General features: G+C 43.2%; 1 protein-coding gene across 1 annotated transcript in view; it reads left to right on the forward strand.

Moving 5' to 3' along the window:
* The window catches only part of chata (choline O-acetyltransferase a), a 39500-nt gene extending 25204 nt beyond the window's left edge, over positions 1-14296 (forward strand). Inside the window, exons 4-14 of the mRNA XM_060924750.1 lie at positions 2955-3008; positions 3116-3296; positions 3719-3896; positions 4250-4419; positions 4505-4605; positions 11423-11551; positions 11669-11791; positions 11881-12022; positions 13320-13382; positions 13509-13646; positions 14027-14296. Of these exons, the coding sequence (XP_060780733.1) occupies positions 2955-3008; positions 3116-3296; positions 3719-3896; positions 4250-4419; positions 4505-4605; positions 11423-11551; positions 11669-11791; positions 11881-12022; positions 13320-13382; positions 13509-13646; positions 14027-14296 (1549 nt within the window). The remainder of the gene's footprint in view (positions 1-2954; positions 3009-3115; positions 3297-3718; positions 3897-4249; positions 4420-4504; positions 4606-11422; positions 11552-11668; positions 11792-11880; positions 12023-13319; positions 13383-13508; positions 13647-14026) is intronic.
* Positions 14297-21115: the final 6819 nt, after the last annotated feature.

Genomic DNA, 21115 nt, shown 5'->3' on the forward strand with positions numbered 1-21115 from the left:
AGAGAAGAAGAAGAAGAAAAAAAAAGGTGAGGGTGTAAGGGGGGGTAAGGTGCACAGTCCTGAGGCATATGTGTTGTTTCACATTATGGAGTGAGGTATTGCACATTATAAAGTATTGCACAGAGAGAGTCATATTATAAGGTATTGCACATTATAAATTATTGCACGAAGAGAGTCACATTATAAAATAAAGTATTTCACATTATGAAGTATTGCACGGGGGGTTAGACTATAAAGTCAGAGCATATTCGAGTTCAGGGTGGTTATGACTTTTGGAAAGAAGCTGTTTTTGAATCTATTAGTTTTTGTCCTGATGCACCTGTAGCGCCTCCCTGAGGGCAACAGGTCAAACAGATCAAAGCCAGGGTGGGAGCTGTCCTTGATAATGTTCTTAGCTCTGCTAAGGCAGCAGGAGGTGTAAATGTCCATCAGGGAGGGGAGAGGGCAGCAGATGATCATCTGTGCTGCCTTTACTACTCTCTGGAGCCTCTCCCTGTCTGCAGCAGTGCAGCTGCCGTACCGTACTGTGATACAATATGTCAGCAAGCTCTCGATGGATGAGCGGTAGAAGGTCAGCAGCAGGTTGGAGGCAAGGTTGTGTTTCCTGAGGACTCTCAGGAAGTGTAGCTGCTGCTGAGCCTTCTTAATGACTGCTGTAATGTTCTCTGACCAGGAGATGTCGGCAGAGACGAAGACGGCGAGAAACCGGAAGGTTTGGACCCTCTCCACATACTCGTTGTTGATGTAAAGGGGGGCTAGGTCAGTGCTTTGCTTCCTGAAGTCAATGATGAGCTCTTTGGTTTTCTTGGTATTCAGAGCGAGGTTATTCTCTGAACACCAGGCTGCCAACTTCAGGACCTCCTCTCTGTAGGCTGCCTCATCTCCCTTTGAGATGAGTCCGACCACTGTGGTGTCGTCAGCAAACTTGATGACGAGGTTGTTGTTGTGGGTCGAACTACAGTCGTGGGTGTAGAGACAGTACAGGAGGGGGCTCAGCTCAACGTGCGGGTGGAGGAGAAGTGGGGGCCAAGTCTCACAGTCTGGGCCAGTTGGTAAGAAAATCCTTTATCCAGGCACATGTGAGAGGGGGGAGGCTGAAAGTGTCCAGTTTTCTGATAAGGATGTCCGGGATTATTGTATTAAATGCTGAACTGTAATCCACAAAGAGTATGCAGATGTAGCTTTGCTGCTGCTCCAGGTGGTTCAGTGCAGAGCGGAGAGCTACGGTGATGGCATCCTCTGTGGATCTGTTCGCGCGATATGCGAACTGGTAGGGGTCGAAGTCTGGGGGAGGTGGTCCTTGATGTGCTGAAGAACTAGTCTCTCGAAGCACTTCATGATTACTGGGGTGAGGGCCACAGGACGGTAATCATTCAGGCTGGTGATGGGAGACTTCTTCGGCACTGGGATTATTGTTACAGATTTTAGGCAGGGTGGGATGACTGCCTGAGCCAGGGAGAGGTTAAAGATCCTGGTGAAGGTAGGGGTGAGCTGGTGGGCGCACACTCTGAGCACTTTACCAGGTACACCATCTGGGCCGGCAGCTTTCTTGGGGTTCACTGCCAGGAGCACCCGTCTGACATCGTGCTCCTGTACAATGAATGGAGTGGTGTAGGAACTGTATGGCGGTGGAGGCAGGGCTGGAGCAGATGAGTGCTGCTGAGATGTTTCAAAGCGAGCAAAGAAGCAATTTATCTCCTCTGCCAGCAGCGCACTCCAGTCTCCTGTTGACGCATCACAGTCTCTGAAGTTTATGATGTCTTGTATGCCCTGCCACACCTCCCGTGTGTTGTTGCTGGACAGGTGGGACTCTATGCACAGCCTATGGTCGACCTTGGCTTTATTTATTCCTCTTTTCAGATCAGCTCGAGCGGCTCTGTACAGAGCTCTGTCACCTGACCTGAAGGCAGCGTCGCGAGCCCTGAGGAGTGAGCGGACCTGGCTGGTCATCCAGGGTTTCTGGTTTGGGAAAACCTGGATGTTTTTATTCACCGTCACATTCCCGATGCAGAACTTGATATAGTCTAGCACCATTCCTGTGAATGTCTCCAGCTCCTGGTGTTCAAATAAGTCCCAGTCTGTCCGTTTAAAGCAGTCCTGTAGTTTGGAGAGTGCGTTGTCAGGCCAGGTTGTGATGGTCCTTGTGGTGGGCCTGGCTCTGCATCTGAGGGGGGTGTAGGCTGGGGAGAGCAGGAGGGAAAGATGGTCTGACTGGCTGAGGTTGGGGAGGGGTATGGCTCTGTACGCATACTTGATGTTGGAGTAAACATGATCCAGAGTGTTCTCCCCTCTAGTACTAAGCTAGCTTACATATAGTTAACATGACTAGCGCGAAAACCACAGCAACACTATACACCCAATCTAACATCAATATCAAGCTATGTTTTATTATCTTATGCTGTATGTTTTTTTTTTTTGATGGAGGTAACTTATTTTTGGTGATTTAATGATTCACATACCTTTACCTGATGTGAAGAAGTCCCGCGCACTGGTTTTGGCTCTTTTTCTCATGCTGTGTCATCATATCATCATGCTCATTTAATCGCGTTGAGTTCATTGAACACAGGCAAAGATATTTAGATATGTTGTTTCTACACGAAGCGATCACATACGGTTTAAATCTAATCTCTTCAATTTAATAGGGCACTAAACTTTCACATTACGAGACAAAAATCAATTTATTTGCATTGTGTTTGTTATTTACTCCACTAAACTGAACAACCACTGAAAATAGTTTTTTTGAGTGTAGTCAGTATCCAGATTCCTTAGACACTGTGTATTTTGACATTTGCTTAAAGCTTCACAAACAAAATATGTCTGCTAGCGCTTATTAACTCCAAAACCTATAATCAAAGTTTGTTTTCTTGCTGTGCAAAGATAATCTACACTTACATACTGTATGTTTACACTTGAATTAAACTGTATTTTTTTATGCTTTCTTTTCTCTTCAACAGATTTGCAGCACATCTAATTTCAGGTGTATTAGAATATAAGAGTCTGATTGATGGGTAGGTCTTTGCCAATAGTAGAACATTATCTTGGGTAACAGGGTTGTACATGCATTAGAAGTTCCCTAGTGCTCTTTGCAATAATCTGCTCTTGTTATGAGTTGCAGACATGCCCTACCAGTGGACTTTGCCCGTGGCCAATTAGCTGGCACACCATTGTGCATGGAGCAGTACTACAGGCTCTTCACCACCTACCGTCTGCCTGGGCCAAAGACAGACACCCTGGTGGCTCAGAAGAGCTGTGTAATGCCAGAACCAGAGCACATCATAGTGGCTTATAAAAACCAGGTAGGACCCTTAATACAGATGCTTAAGGGAATCAGGCTCTGGGTGATGAGTCCCCTATTTGTTTCATGTAATTAGATCTGATCTGGCACAGAGGCAAGGCGTCTAAATAAGACCATAACTAAGGTGATGGACAACTCTCTTGGGCAGTTCTTTTTCTGTTTTATAACCTAATTAATAAGTGAGGTACTCTAACAGGTACTCACTATTGACATAATGAGGATTGTTGTTAATCATCTTTATGCTTGAGCTGTTTTTAATTACATACAAGATAATCCATTTTAATGTCATAAAAGTTACACTCACTCATTCGGCAGCTGTTCTTCCACTCAAAATGGCTGTTAGTGTATAGTGTTATATACTGTCTATGGCCAGGCTATAAATTAATAAAATAATTATGCAAATGTATGACTTTATTTCCCCAGTTTTTTGTTCTTGATGTGATCATCAACTTCCGGCGACTCAATGAGAAAGATCTGTTCACTCAGCTACAGAAGATAATGAAGATGACTGAGAGTGAGGAGGAAAACTTCCCTCCTATTGGACTGCTTACCTCAGACGGGCGGACTGAGTGGGCAGAAGCTCGTAGTGCCCTCATTAAAGGTCAGATGTCATTTGAAGCATCATGCAGTCCAACATTCTGAGATCAGGAATTTTTCCATGAAAATACAGTGAAAATTTCTAATAAAACAGAAATATGTATCTGACATCAAAGAAAACTTCCCAATTACTTGCTCAAATGACTTTTTAATAAGCCACATTGTTCAGAAATTGTGTTTTTCAGGATGGTAGGCCTGGACTTGGATTTGTTTACTTATGCAATGAATTAGAGCAAAGGATGAACAAGACTAAAAGAAAACCTGCATTATTTGGGAAACATTATCATGCACAACTTCCAAATCTACCATAGAGTCACTCAGATATCAAAGCACGCTGAATAAACACCTCTGCTGCAGATTCTACCAACAGGGACTCTCTGGATATGATTGAGCGCTGCCTGTGTTTGGTGTGCTTGGATGAACCATGTGGCATGGATCTGTGTGATACAAACCGAGCCATGATGATGCTCCATGGAGGAGGGAAGGACAAGAATGGAGGAAACCGCTGGTATGACAAACCCATGCAGGTAAAGCATCAACATAAAATACTGCCAAACAATGTGTAATAATTTAAAGTTTGGATTAAGTCTGCAGTTATTTGGTGAATCTCAGTTTATAGTAGGAGCGGATGGATGCTGTGGTGTTGTTTGTGAACATTCACCCTTTGAGGGAATTGTGCTGGTCCAGTGCACAGAATATCTACTAAAGTACATGTAAGTATTCATTTTATATAATTCTGTAATAATCCGTTCTTCATTACTGACTGAATTAAAAACAATGGATGACAATAGCAGTACATTTAGGATTTTGAGATGTTAAAATTATGACAAGCAGATAGAACAGGTTTATATATTTTACAGTGGTGCTTGAAAGTTTGTGAACCCTTTAGAATTTTCTATATTTCTGCATAAATATGACCTAAAACATCATCAGATTTTCACACAAGTTCTACAAGTAGATAAAGAGAACTCAGTTGAACAAATGAGACAAAAATATTATACTTGGTCATTTATTTATTGAGGAAAATGATCCAATATTACATATCTGTGAGTGGCAAAAGTATGTGAAACTCGAGGATTAGCAGTTAATTTGAAGGTGAAATTAGAGTCAGGTGTTTTCAATCAATGAGATGACAATCAGGTGTGAGTGGGCACCCTGTTTTATTTAAAGAACAGGGATCTATCAAAGTCTGATCTTCACAACACATGTTTGTGGAAGTATATCATGACACGAACAAAGGAGATTTCTGAGGACCTCAGAAAAAGTGTTGTTGATGCTCATCAAGCTGGAAAAGGTTACAAAACCATCTCTAAAGAGTTTGGACTCCAAGACCATTATTACCCTCCCCAGGAGTGGTCGATCAACAAAGATCACTCCAAGAGCAAGGCGTGTAATAGTCAGCGAGGTCACAAAGGACCCCAGGGTAACTTCTAAGCAACTGAAGACCTCTCTCACATTGGCTAATGTTAATGTTCATGAGTCCACCATTAGGAGAACACTGAACAACGATGGTGTGCATGGCAGGGTTGCAAGGAGAAAGCCACTGCTCTCCAAAAAGAACATTGCTGCTCATCTGCAGTTTGCTAAAAATCACGTGGACAAGCCAGAAGGCTACTGGAAAAATGTTTTGGGGACGGATGAGACCAAAATAGAACTTTTTGTTTGAAATGAGAAGCGTTATGTTTGGAGAAAGGAAAGCACTGAATTCCAGCATAACAACCTTATCCCATCTGTGAAACATGGTGGGGGTAGTATCATGGTTTGGGCCTGTTTTGCTGCATCTGGGCCAGGACGGCTTGCCATCATTGATGGAACAATGAATTCTGAATTATACCAGCGAATTCTAAAGGAAAATGTCAGGATATCTGTCCATGAACTGAATCTCAAGAGAAGGTGGGTCATGCAGCAAGACAACGACCCTAAGCACACCAGTCATTCTACCAAAGAATGGTTGAAGAAGAATAAAGTTAATGTTTTGGAATGGCCAAGTCAAAGTCCTGACCTTAATCCAATTGAAATGTTGTGGAAGGACCTGAAGCGAGCAGTTCATGTGAGGAAACCCACCAACATCCAAGAGTTGAAGCTGTTCTGTACAGAGGAATGGGCTAAGATTCCTCCAAGCTGGTGTGCAGGACTGATCAACAGTTACCGGAAATGTTTATTTGTAGTTATTGCTGCACAAGGGGGTCACACCAGATACTGAAAGCAAAGGTTCACATACTTTTGCCACTCACAGATATGTAATATTAGATCATTTTCCTCAATAAATAAATGACCAAGTATAATATTTTTGTCTCATTTGTTTAACTGGGCTCTCTTTATCTACTTTTAGGACTTGTGTGAAAATCTGATGATGTTATAGGTCATATTTATGCAGAAATCTAGAAAATTCTAAAGGGTTCACAAACTTTCAAGCACCACTGTATATACTTCAAGCTATTTTTTTTAATGGGGGGGGGGTTAAAACCTGCATATTTCCAGAAGCATTTAAATGTTAGTTTGTGAAGGAAACAAAAAAGTCAGATGGAAATGTTACCTACCTATCTTCTTCATGCCTAGGGGCACATAACGGAATGCCTCCACCTCTCTCTGTTGGCTGCAACAGCCCTTGCCTCTTCCCATGAACGCCAACCTGCCTCTTTCCTCTCTCTTTCCACCGTTCTTCGCCAGGTCGTCTTAGGCCTCCCTCTCTTCCTTTTTCCTTCAGGCATCCATGTGAGTGCGGTGTTGGAATCTCTCCTTCTGTCTTGCCGTAGAATATGGGCAATCATCTTCCATCTGCGCCTCTTTACCTCCTTGCTCAAAGGCTTCATGCCTGCTTTCTTGAGTAGTTCTTTTGTAGTGACATGATCCTTCCACTCTATTTTAAGGATTCTCCTTAGACACTTATTGTGGAACACATCGAGCCGCCTGTCATCTCCCTTGTTCATTTTCCATGTTTCACACCCATAGAGTAGCACTGGCACCACTAGGGTTTTGAACAATCTAAACTTGGTTCTCTTTGTGATGCTCTTGGGCCCAATCCCAATTCTAATTTCTACCCCTACCCCTCCCCCTTCCCCTCCCCCTTGGCCCTTCCCCTTGAAACTGAGCTACAAGGGATAGGGCTTGAAATTCAACCCCTACGTATTGGGATAGCCCTTCAACGATCGCATACGTCATCGCGTACCTCCGTCAGCGTTTACGTTAGCAAAACGCGACCAAATGCGTCATTGGCTGCGACCAGCCGCTACAGTCAGAGCCAGAAATCTCTGCTGGCAGGGTGTGATTTGTTAACTAACACCACTGAATGGGATATCTTTGGCGCTTCGTGCACCACATCCGACAGAATGAGGTGTCAGAACACTCATGTAAACAATAAAAGCGAGAATAACAGAACAAAACGTACGCAGTCAAGCAACCGAAAACAATACTCACTCCCAAAGCTTTTTAGCAGCAGCTTGGATTTCAGAAATTGCTGCTCATTCTCAGCTCGAAAGCGAATCAAGCGGCGTGTTTCCTCTGGATAACAACTTAAAACACGTAAATAATGGAGAAAATACATTTATGACAATCTTTCACCGCGGGAACCGCCATCTTTCTGAAATCCGCATGAAATCTCGCTGAAATCCGCATGGCATTGTGGGAAATCACTCAAACCCCTTCGTTCGGAGTCAGCTCCAGGAAAATCTCCGTTTGGAGGGGTACAGAAGCCCTACCCCTTCCCCTACCCCTCCACGTTAACTGGGATTGGGATACCCCTACCCCTTCACGTGAACGCGCAAAATGGAGGGGAAGGGCCAAGGGGTTGGTCCAAGGGGTGAAATGGGATTCGGCCTTGGAGTTCCTTGTTCTTTTGAGTTTGGCAAATGCGCCTCTTGCCTTGGAGAGCCTATTCTTCAGATCCTTCATCCCTCCTCCCTCTTTACAAATGGTAGCTCCCAGATAGTTAAACTCCTCAACTTCACCAATGTCTTGTCCATCGACTAACCCTTTTTTGACTCTTCGCGTTGATCCTCATCACCTTTGTCTGGTCTTTGTTGATTTTCAGCCCGACCCTTCTCACCTCTTTGTTCATTTTAGTTGTCTTGCTTTGGATATGTGGTTTAGTTGAAGAGAGCAGTGCCACATCATCCGCGAAATCCAAATCATCGAGCTTAGATGTAAACCTCCACCTTATTCCATTCTCTCCATTTCCCACAGTCCTTCTCATTACCCAGTCCATTACTATCAAGAACAAGAATCCTGACATGTTGCACCCTTGTTTGATGCCTGTTTTGATGTTGAACCACTCACATGCTTCTGCCTGATCTTCTACAGCACACTCAAAATCGTCATAGAACACTCTGACCATTCTTATAATCTTGTCTGGGATTCCATATTTTCACATGATTAACCATAGGCTTTCATGGTGGATGGAATCGAATGCCTTCTCAAAGTCTATGAAGTTTACATATAAGCTAGTTTGCCATTCATTGGCTTGCTCGACGATGTTTCGTAATATGAAAATCTGGTCTGTTGTTCCTCTGCCCTTCCGATATCCTGCTTGCTCACTTCTCAGCCTGTTATCAACTCCATTCCGAATGCAGTCTATAACGATCCTTCCAAGTATCTTGCCTACGACTGAAAGCAGAGTTATTCCTCTCCAGTTCTTACATTCTTTGAGGTTTCCCTTCTTTGGCAATTTGATAATCAGCCCCTTTTTCCATTTGTCAGGGATCTTTTCATGTTTCCATACTTTCTCCAGTAGCTGATGCACTTTCTCCGCTAAGAATTCTTTGTGTGCCTTCAACAATTCAGCTGTGATAGAGTCGATTCCTGGAGACTTCCCATTCTTCAATCGCTCAATTGCTGCTTTGACTTCCCCCAGGGTTGGTTCAGTGCAATTTCTTCAATTACTTCGCTGAGCTCAAACTCGCATTCATCCTCTGTTGTTATTGGATCTGTTGGTTCTTCCCTGTTCAGTACTTCCCTAAGTGCTCTGTCCACCTTGACTGTATTTCCTTCTTTCCACTCATAAGATTGCCTCTCTTGTCAAGGATTGCTGCGCTGCTTCTAGTTCTTTCGTTGCTTAGCACTTTTGTCAGCCCGTATAACGTTCTCATGTGTTGTTTCCTTGCAGCCTCCTCTGCCTCATTTGCAATGCTATCCATCCACTTTCTTTTGTCGCTCCTTATGCTCCTCTTCACCTCCCTACTCTTTTCCTTGTATTCTGTTCTGAGCTGTTTCTTGACCCTCTCTGAGCGAGTACTTATAATCTTCTTATCTCTTCTCTTTGATTTACAAGCGCCCATGATTCTTCTGTTATCCATGGCTTTCTTTTCTTCTTTGGCCGATCTAATACTTCTTCTGCTGCTCCCGTGTATGCCTCTTCCATTACTTGGAAGTCCCTTTCTATTTCATCCTCCTCTCCTACACTAGGTGTCTCTTCTTCCAATGCTTGATATCTATTCTGCAAGGTGATAATAAATGTTTTCAAAACAGCTTCGTCTTTCAACTTGTTGGTGTCATACTTGGTTCTTATACTTCCCTGTTCTTTTGGTTGTTTTCTTAGTCTTAGCTTCACTTTTGCGCATACAAGATAGTGATCACTTCCAATGTCTGCAGATCTGTAAACTCTGGTATCAATTACTGAGTTGCGGAACTTCTTGTTTATTAGCACATGGTCTATTTGATTTCTCATTTTCCCATCGGGTGATACCCAGGTAGCTTTGTGTATATCTCTATGTGGAAACAAAGTCCCTGTTATGACTAACTTGTTCATGTCACAGAATTCGTAAAGCCTCTCTCCACTTTCATTCTGTCTTCCAATTCCATGCCTACCCATGATCCTCTCATAGTCCCAGTTTTCCTCGCCGACCTTTGCGTTCATGTCACCTGTGACAACCAGCATATCGTGCTCCTTCTTAGCATTCAACACATCCTGCAGTCTATCATAGAATTCGTCCTTTACCGACTCCTCCACATCCTCTGTTGGTGCATATATATGTACAATGGTCAGTTTAACATGCTTGGAATAGAACCTGGCTACAATTATTCGTTCATTTACTGGCGTCCAATCTATGAGTGTTCCTGTTGCAAATTTGGACATCAGTATTCCTACTCCATCTCTGTGGTTATCTTCTCTGCCAGAGTATATGATGGTTTCTCCTTCCTCCGGTACTATCTTCCCTTGTCCCGTCCAATGTGTCTCACTGATTCCCATGATTTCAATACCTCTCTTCTTCATCTCTCTTGATGCCTGTGCTATGTTCCCACTCTGGTACAGCGTTCTTACGTTCCAATTTCCTATCCTCATGACATTCTTAGGGTGGACTAATGGTCTCATCTGCTCAAGGGCTTCCATGTGGCTTTCACCCCCATGTGTCATCGAACTTCTCATGGTGTGAGGAGTGACCACTGCGTCCCCCAGATTATGTGAAATCATTCCGTTTCTGGTTTCTGTAATAACCTGCTCCCATAAAAAGCATATTATCAGCCCACAGCCCAACCCCCAATCTGGTGGACCAGGGAGTCACTCTTCATCTGGCCTCTACCCTTTGACCTGTTCGGCATGGGTGACCCTACCAGGTGTGCATGACACCAGCTGACATAGCTCTAGGGGTCACTGGGGCACACAAACCGCTCCACCATGATAAGGTGATGACTCCAACGGAGCGAAGATGGAAATGTGCAGCTAAAAAAATCTGAGTTTTATATCTTGCTCATCTAATACATGTATCTCCAGCTCACATCTTATACATACTTTCTCATAAAGTTAATATTTCATGGCTACACACTAAGCTTGTATTGTCTCTTTAATCTATAATCTCATGCATAGGTTCCAATTTGAGTATGCCTCTCTAAGTATGATTTCAATTCTTATGCACTACATGGCCAGAAGTTTGTGGACAACTGACCATCACACCCATATGTGCCTTTTGAACATCCTGTTCCAGATGTAGTTCCTGACTTTGCTGATATAACCTTCATTCTACTGGGAAGGCTTCCCACTAGATTTTGGACTGTGGCTGTGGGGATTTGTGTTCACTCAGCCACAAAAGCATTTTTGAGTTCAGGCAGTGATGTCAGGTGAGGAGATCTGGGATACAGCCAGCATTCCAATTCATCCCAAAGGTGTTCAGTGAGGTTGGGATCAGGGCTCTCTTAAGGCCACTCAAGCTCTTCTACACCAACCTTGGCAAACCATATCTTCATGGTCCTCACTTTTATGCACAGGGACATTGTCATGCTGGAAAAGATTTGGGCTCCTTAGCTACAGTGAAGGGAACATGTCCACAAACTTTTGGCCATATAGTGTACACCTAAGTGAATAAAAGTTGCTGTTTGCATGTACATTTGAATATGAGACAAATATCTAGCATAAATAGGGACAGGTCTGTATTATCTGGAGATTGGGTCTATCATCAGTGCTTGTTTAAGCAACAGACATGTAATTATCACATTTTGGAGAGTTTGGAGTTGAGAGCCAGACACTGCTAAATTCTGAATTACCTTTACCTCTAGAGTAATGGAGAAGTCTATACTTGAGTATGTGTGGATCACTTTCAGGAAAGGCAGCCCTTCAAAGTTGGTGCGAGCAGCAAGTGTGAGTGAGTTGCCATCTCCAAGACGCCTGCACTGGAAATGTTCTCCAGAAATCCAAAAATTCATCACCTCTTCTATAGATACATTACAACGGCAAGCCCGCATTACACTTATTTCTCTTAAGTATAAATGTGAGGTGCGCATGGAGGTGGTTGAGTGGTTCTTTTGAAATGACTTGCTGTGTTAACTCGATGCATCCTTTATATTTAGGCTAGTCAAAAATCTAGACATGAATGTCCACAAGTTCAACAGTTATGGTAAAGAGTTCATCAAGAAACACAAAATGAGTCCTGATGCCTACATACAAGTGGCTCTGCAGTTTGCATTTTACAGGTCAGTTTCCTGTTTGTTTTCTACCTCACAATATATGGATAATATTCAACATAGGACATTCATGGCAAAGATATCTAACCTTTGTCCAGATGTCACGGACGACCTGCATCAACCTACGAGAGTGCATCAATCCGCCGCTTCCAGCAGGGTCGCGTGGACAACATTCGCTCTTCTACTGCTGAGGCCTTGGAATTTGTGAAAGCCATGACTGATAAAAAGTCTAATCTGATGGTAGGTGATTAAGCCTGATACAAGAGCTGATCAAGATTATTTGAGTTGATTGTGTTTATTATTTGAGTCTAATTGTGTTACACATTGGATTTGACAAGTTTCCAATTTACACCCTCTTTGGTAAAAAAAAATGTTATTGTGAAGTATTTGGTGAATGCCAAGTCAATACATATCCAATAAAAACACAATGCATTGTTCTAGTCCAACAATTTACTGCACACATACTGTCTAAATTGTAAGGACACCAGTGGTGTCCTGACAAACTGTTCCCATTATCACATTACAGAAGGGTTAGAAAAATAAAAACTTTATTGCATCCATTAGCATGACAGTAGCATTTGCTGAATATTATAAAAAAAAGAGCAAAACAGCTTACTTTCAACATGAGCTTGTCTTTTAGCTACCATTAGCCAGTTAGCTTTGCTTCTGATAGTCCCAGATTCATTAATCCTATACATTTTAAATTTACTATGAGTGTTGTGCCATTTTTGTTGGTATAAACAAAAACCTTACTTACTTATTGTGGCAGCGGGGGCGTGGTCAAGCACCGGTCTGTGACAGGAGGGCGGAGTCAGGGAAAATAAGTGGCAGAATCACTACACCTGAGAGCAGTTAACCTGTGTTTGTGTGTCTTCCCAGTGACCGCGCCCTATATGAGGAGGGAGAGCGAGAGCGGAAGTGGCTCATCCCTGAACCAGACGCCGGTTGTGTGTTTCTGTGCTAGAGCAATTATTGTTGTACTGAAAAGTGTGGCAATAAAGCCAAGTGTTAAACCTGATCTCTGTCCTGCCGTCCTCTGTGCTCCACCCACACATAGGGAACCCTACAGTGGTGCCGAAACCCAGGAAAGTGGAGCACAGAGGACGGCAGGACAGAGATCAGGTTTAACACTTGGCTTTATTGCCACACTTTTCAGTACAACAATAATTGCTCTAGCACAGACACACACACACAACCGGCGTCTGGTTCAGGGATGAGCCACTTCCGCTCTCGCTCTCCCTCCTCATATAGGGCGCGGTCACTGGGAAGACACACAAACACAGGTTAATTGCTCTCAGGTGTAGTGATTCTGCCACTTACCTTCCCTGACTCCGCCCTCCTGTCACAGACCGGCGCTTGACCACACCCCCGCTGCCACACTTATATATTCAGTGTTAATAAATGTGTGTCTTTTTTAGATTATACGGTATGCATATACTGTATAAAACTGTCAACAGAAAAGTGTTCATTGTTAAACCTCATTCCTTATTCATTCACATCATTTACATTATGCTACAATATTTTTCTCTTTGGATAGGATGCTGAGAAGATGGAGAAGTTATGTGATGCTATTAAGGCGCAAACCCATTATACAATATTGGTAATTAAAAATGAGGAGTGTTGATCAACTTCCCAGCTTAATGCAATCATAGTATATCTTATTGTATCATGATACTGTTATGTCTCAGTATAGTTCTCTTATTCAACAAACTTTATCATTCCTCAGGCTATCACAGGAATGGCAATAGACAATCACTTACTTGGACTGCAAGAAATCTCTAAGGAGCTCAACCTAGAGAAGCCAGAAATTTTCACAGATGAGACCTACATCATCAGTAACCAGTTCATCCTCTCCACAAGTCAGGTACGTTCAGTGCTAACTACAGGGAATTAATAAGACAGGGAAATTAATGTGAGTTTGTTGGTGATTTACTTGCCATAAGTTATGTCTTTTAAATCAACAACTAAGAAATGGGAATGACGTCACTTCCCATCCCTGATGAATGCTCCTGAAGGAGTTGAAATCTTGGGTATGTCCAAGAATTTTGTGCAGTAAAAAGTTTTAAAACCTTTCTATGGAATCGATCGCTGTACAGATGAAACTCTTCAACAACTAAGAAACTTATCTAAAACTTGTATTCAAATAATTCCACAGAACTTAAAAATTATCCACATTGAACTATTGTAGCAAGTGATAACTACACAACTTTAGACACATGGTAAGAGTGTGATCTCTGCATGCAGGTTCCCACGACTGTGGAGATGTTTTGCTGCTATGGCCCCGTGGTCCCAAATGGCTATGGAGCCTGCTACAATCCCCAGTCGGATCACATCATTTTCTGTGTGTCCAGTTTCCATGACAGCCCTGAGACCTCTTCAGACATGTTTGTGAAAGCTCTGGTGGAGTGCCTGGGGGAGATGCAGGATCTGTGTAACACTCAAGCCACACATAGTAATGCCAGAGTGAGGACTGAAGAGGCCAGCGAAGATGTGAGGGATAGAGGAAAGACATAGTACATGCTCTTAGAAATGGGTTCTTCAAGGTTTCTTTAAGGGTTCATTGGATAATTAAAGGTTTGTAGCTTCTGAAAAGAGTTCTACTTAGAACCCTTTCTGACAGGGAAACACTGTTGTCAGAGTTCTGTGTAGGACCTTTAAGGGTTCCCCCTGAAGGAAGAACCCATTAGAGTGTACCTGAGAAGTAAATGCCTATCAGGTGGTTTCCATCTGAATTACTTTTTTTTCGACCATAAGTGTAATTTAGCTATTGTGTCCAGAAGTCCTAATGTACTATTATTATTCAGTGGATAAAATATTAATGTGTGTGTAACATCATACTGTTTAAGGTTTTGTGGTGGAAAAAAATTTGTGTGATTTTGTACCAGTACAAAGAAGAGAAATTAAAATGACTAAAAAAGAATTCCAAATTGTTAGAAAAGTGTTTGTCTGAACATCGTTGCAAGGTCTGATCCTGTTGATGCCAGGATGTTGTTCAGAAGACCAAGAAAACAAATTTGGCCATGCTGTCTGGGTGAGAGGAATGGCATTTTCTTTCCACTGTCAATCAGAGCAATACTAACCAATGACAGGTGTCTGTGTGCTCATTGTCTATGGAAAGAGCAGATACCGCTTTCCTTCCAGTTGTACTAGTTATGTAGCTCAAGTAGCAGTTTGAAAAGGTAGAGTTGGCTGTTTTCATGCATCTCAGAGGAAGCACATGCTAGCTTTCACAGTCCATATTGGTAGATGCTGTGTGATAAGGGAGAGCTGGCTGGTGGGTACTTACTTATCCTCTTCATCCCTAGTGAGACATAAGGCCATGACTTTTTCTTTCCATCTGGGTCTATCCTGCACCATAGTCTGTGCTGATTGCCAAGAGAGCCCCATGGACGCCAGGTCGTCTGACACTGTTCTCCTCCATGTGGTTTTAGGTCTTCCTCTTTTTCTTTTCCCATCTGGTCTCCAGTTTAGGACGACTTTAGGTATTCTGTCATCCGTCATTCTTAGTACATGGCCAAGCCATTTCAACCTTCTGCTAGTAATTTCAGTGGATAGTCTTCTACATCCAGTTTTGCTATATAGTTCCTCATTTGAGATCTTGTTTGGCCAGAAGATGTTGCATATTTTGCGGAGACAGTTGTTGAATCCATCGATCTTCCTCATGTCAGTCTTTGTAACTCTCCAACTCTCTGAGCCATATAGAAGAACTGACTTGACATTACTGTTGTAGAGTCGGAGTTTAGTCCTAAGACTATACTGTTTAGATTTCCAAATAGTTTGCAGTCGGCTGAAGGAACCCCTAGCTTTATCGAGGCGAAATTTGATGTCCTTTTGTGCACCATCAGTTGTACTCATAACACTTCACAGGTATGTGAAGACTCCTACACCCTCCAGGGTCTCTCCATCTATACTGATGGAGGGGGGTCTGTTGGTGTGTTAATGTACATAACTTGTGTCTTCTTGTTGATGTACAAACCAGTTTGTTTATCTCGTTCACTTAAGCGATCAGTCTTTTCCTGGAGTAGGGTACGGATGGATGCAAGAACAGCCAAGTCATCGGCAAAGTCGAGGTCCTCAAGGTACATGGTAGGAGTCTATCTGATGCTGCAAGGACAGTCTGATGTAGTTTCACGCATTACCCAGTCGATAGTGATTAGGAACAGAATTGGGGAAAGAATGCATCCCTGTCTAACACCAGACCTAACACAAAATGGTTTAGTTAAACTATTCTCTGTGATAACACTGCATTCAAAGTGTTCGTAGAATGTTCCTATAATGCTAACTATTTTGTGTGGAATACCATACACCCTTAGGAATTTCCACAGGCTTTCCCTATGAACAATATCAAAGGCTTTCTGGAAGTCTATGAAGTTTATGAGCAATAGGGAGTTCCATTCAATGCACTGTTCAATGATGTTCCTCAGGGCAAAGATCTGGTCTGAACAGCCACGGCCTTTATGGAAACCTGCTTGTTCTTCCCTTAACTTGGAATCTATTGCACTGTCAATCCTTTTGAGAAGGATTCTGCAGAATACCTTACTGGGGATAGATAGTAATGTTATTCCCCGCCAGTTATCACAGTTGCTAAGAACTCCCTTCTTAGGGATCTTAAATATGAGACCTTTGTTCCAGTCCTGAGGAATGACTACATGTTCCCAGATTTTGGCAAACAGGTCTGGGAGTAGAAGTGTAGCTGTAGCACAGTCTGCTTTCAAAAGTTCTGCCTGTAGGGAGTCAATACCTGGTGCTTTGCCATTTTTCATTGCCTTTATTGCTGTTTCTACTTCAGCTTGAGAGGGCGGGTTGGTATTGATGGGAATATCACTGGAAGGTACTGGGTCAGCCGGCTTATATGGCTCCGGTCTGTTTAATACTTCTTCGAAGTGTTGAGCCCATCTTTTTGCTTGTTCCCTTTCAGTTGTAAGCAGTTTTCCCTGTTTGTCTTTGACTGGTACAGAGCAGACACTGTTCTGGCTATTGAGCCTTTTGGTAATTAGGGCCCGAGCCCTATAGGGCGAAGGCCCTATTGTTCTTGTAAGAGTTCACTATTATTAGGGCCCGAGCCCTATAGGGCGAAGGCCCTATTGTTCTTGTAAGAGTTCACTATTATTAGGGCCCGAGCCCTATAGGGCGAAGGCCCTATTGTTCTTGTAAGAGTTCACTATTATTAGGGCCCGAGCCCTATAGGGCGAAGGCCCTATTGTTCTTGTAAGAGTTCACTATTATTAGGGCCCGAGCCCTATGGGCGAAGGCCCTATTGTTCTTGTAAGAGTTCACTATTATTATTCTTCCGTCTTCTTCTTTATTTTTCTCCGCTGTTGGGCCATTTTCGGGGCACTTGCCATGGGCGAAAACGCACGAAATTTGGCACCAGTTCCGAGAATTGCCACCGCTACTCAGACCCAAAAGCCCAAACTTGGCCGGGGCTCTGGGCCTCTATAGCGCCCCCTAAGTCGTTGTGATTTTGGTCTCCCGCATTCAGGTGCCTGGTTGCCATGTAGTTTGTAGTAGTGGCATGCCATTTGGTACGCATATGTATCTCACTAAGCCGGACAAAAATTTAATGCCAATGCATTAGCCACGCCCAACAGGAAGTGAGGTTATTTCACTTTTGTGCGAAATGCATGGCCACGAAGACGGCGCAACTCCTCCTAGACCGTTCATAGGAATGTCACCAAAATTGATACACATCATCTACAGACATGGCTGACAAAAGTTACTAAATACGTTTCACGTAGGATTAACCGTTCAGAAGTTATACGTCAATCAATTTTCGATGCAAAATTTTACATGCTTAAAAATTCATAACAAATCTTCTGATTGCTCAAAACTGCTCATACTTCACACACAAATCAGTCATTGGGCTTCTGACATGTTACCCAATTTCTGTGATATTTCGCCACTGGGGGCGCTATTTTTGGGCAAAAAATCCAATCTTTCCTCAAATTTGGTCAAACTTCACGGCCACCCTCTCACTACCTCCCATGTCATGTATACCACATTTTGGGTATTTTCGTCCATGGGAGGCACTGTTTTTGGCCGACGCAATTGCTCCAAAACGGGTTTTTGGTAAATTATTCGATTATGCTTTCCCTTCACACCACTACCTTGTGATAGTACGTTGCTGTTGTAGACACTTACTTTTCCAACTCATAATCGCTCATGTACAGCATAGCGCCACCTACTGACATGGGAAAAACCAAAAAATTTATTCTTCAAAAATCTATATCTCATCTTCTATTTACTCAATTGTCATCAAACTTCATACGCAAACTCTTCATAGCTCACCTGACACGTACGCCAAATTTTGTGCACTTTCGCCCCTGGGGGTGCTGGTTATGGCAAAAATGATATTGCAGCTTCTGATTTGTCAAACTTGGCAAGCAAACTCTTTACAAGACCCTTTTTGGGGCGCTTGCCATGGTCGACAACCCACGAAATTTGGCTCCTTTTTCTTAGACTGCCACCGCTACTGAGAACCAGAAGCCCAGATCCAGGCGGGCCCCAGGGCCTCTTTAGCGCCCCCTAAGTCGTTGTGATTTTGGCCTCCCGCATAAAGGTGCCTGGTTGCCATGTAGTTTGTAGTAGTGGCATGCCATTTGGTAGGCATATGTATCTCACTAAGCCGGACAAAAATGTAATGCCAATGCATTAGCCACGCCCAACAGGAAGTGAGGTAATTTCACTTTTGTGCGAAATGCATGGCCACGAAGACGGCGCAACTCCTCCTAGGCCGTTCATAGGAATGTCACCAAAATTGATAGACATCATCTACAGACATGGCTGACAAAAGTTCCTAAATACGTTTCACGTGGGATAAGCCGTTCAGAAGTTATACGTCAATCAATTTTCAATGCAAAATTTTACATGCTTAAAAATTCATAACAATTCTTCTAATTGCTCAAAACTGCTCATACTTCACACGCAAATCACTCATTGGGCTTCTGACAAGCTACCCAATTTCTGTGATATTTCGCCACTGGGGGCGCTATTTTTGGGCAAAAAATCCAATCTTTCCTCAAATTTGATCAAACTTCACGGCCACCCTCTTACTACCTCCCATGTCATGTATACCCCGTTTTGGGAATTTTCGTCCATGGGGGGCGCTGTTTTTGGCCGACGCAATTGCTCCAAAACGGGTTTTTGGTAAATAATTCCATAATGCTTTTCCTTCACACCACTACCTTGTGATAGTATGTTGCTGTTGTAGACACTTATTTTTCCAACTCATAAACGCTCATGTACAGCATAGCGCCACCTACTCACATGGGAAAAACCAAAACATTTTTTCTTCAAAAATCAATATCTCATCTTCTATTTACTCAATCTTGATCAAACTTGATAGGCACATTCATAACAGGTCACCTGACATATCTCCCAAACTTTGTAAACTTTTGCCACTGGGGGCGCTGTTTTCAGGCAACATTTTATATCTCGGCTTCTGATTGGTCAAACTTGATCAAACTTGACACAACAACTCTTCATAGGTCCCTTGACATGTATACCAAATTTGGTGAACTTTCACCACTGGGGGCGCTCATTGCGCTGTAGCAGTTGCAGGAGAGGTGTTTACAATCATGAGGCACCAGGAGTATGTTGTTTTGGTTGCCTTAAACACACATGACTTGTGGGGAATGGGTAGGCAGTCGGGAGCAAGTGTTGTAGCGTTACATACAGACTAATAGATGTCTAACAGAAGACAATCCTATGTAGCTATAGCTTGGTGACTGATGAGGTAAATACATTAATTTGGTTGGGAAGCCATGGCATAAAATTTTCTGTCCATGACAACATCTCAGCGCACCGTGTACTCTGTGTCCGATTCTGTGCTTTGTCGCCATTGTGGGAGTAATGTCTCTTGCCGAAGAAGCTGTGGAAGGTATTTCGCGGGGACGCATGCCCCCGCCCCCCTTGGCCGCTGGCGCGAGGGCCCGTCGAGGCCGCTTGCGGCTTTAATTATTCTTCTTCTTTATTTTTCTCCGCTGTTGGGCCATTTTCGGGGCGCTTGCCATGGGCGAAAACGCGCGAAATTTGGCGCCACTTCCGAGAATTGCCACCGCTACTCAGAACCAAAAGCCCACACTTGGCCGGGGCTCAGGGCCTCTATAGCGCCCCCTAAGTCGTTGTGATTTTGGCCTCCCGCATTAAGGTGCCTGGTTGCCATATAGTTTGTAGTAGTGGCATGCCATTTGGTATGCATATGTATCTCACTAAGCCGGACAAAAATGTAATGCCAATGCATTAGCCACGCCCAACAGGAAGTGAGGTAATTTCACTTTTGTGTGAAATGCATGGCCACGAAGACGGCGCAACTCCTCCTAGACCGTTCATAGGAATGTCACCAAAATTGATACACATCATCTAGAGACATGGCTGACAAAAGTTACTAAATACGTTTCACGTAGGATAAACCGTTCAGAAGTTATACGTCAATCAATTTTCACTTCAAAATTTTACATGCTAAAAAATTCATAACAAATCTTCTAATTGCTCAACACTGCTCATACTTCACACGCTAATCACTCATTGGGCTTCTGACATGTTACCCAATTTCTGTGATATTTTGCCACTGGGGGCGCTATTTTTGGGCAAAAAATCCAATCTTTCCTCAAATTTGGTCAAACTTCACGGCCACCCTCTTACTACCTCCCATGTCATGTATACCACATATTGGGAATTTTCGTCCATGGGGGGTGCTGTTTTTGGCCGACGCAATTTCTCCAAAACGGGTTTTTGGTAAATTATTCCATAATGCTTTTCCTTTACACCACTACCTTGTGATAGTGCGTTGCTGTTGTGGACACTTATTTTTCCATCTCATAATCAATCATGTACAGCATAGCGCCACCTACTGACATGGGAAAAACCAAAAAATTTATTCTTCAAAAATCTATATCTCATCTTCTGTTTACTCAATTTTCATCAAACTTCATACACAAACTCTTCATAGCACACCTGACATGTACGCCAAATTTTGTGCACTTTCGCCCCTGGGGGTGCGGGTTATAGCAGAAATGATATTGCAGCTTCTGATTTGTCAAACTTGGCAAGCAAACTTTTTACAAGACCCTTTTTGGGGCGCTTGCCATGGTCGACATCGCACGAAATTTGGCTCCTTTTTCTTAGACTCCCACCGCTACTGAGAACCAGAAGCCCAGATCCAGGCGGGCCTCAGGGCCTCTATAGCGCCCCCTAACTCATTGTGATTTTGGCCTCCCGCATTAAGGTGCCTGGTTGCCATGTAGTTTTTTTAGTAGTGGCATGCCATTTGGTACCCATATGTATCTCACTAAGCCGGACAAAAATGTAATGCCAATGCATTAGCCACGCCCA

This window comes from Neoarius graeffei, chromosome 7 (assembly GCF_027579695.1).
Source record: "Neoarius graeffei isolate fNeoGra1 chromosome 7, fNeoGra1.pri, whole genome shotgun sequence".
Lineage (NCBI taxonomy): Eukaryota > Metazoa > Chordata > Actinopteri > Siluriformes > Ariidae > Neoarius > Neoarius graeffei.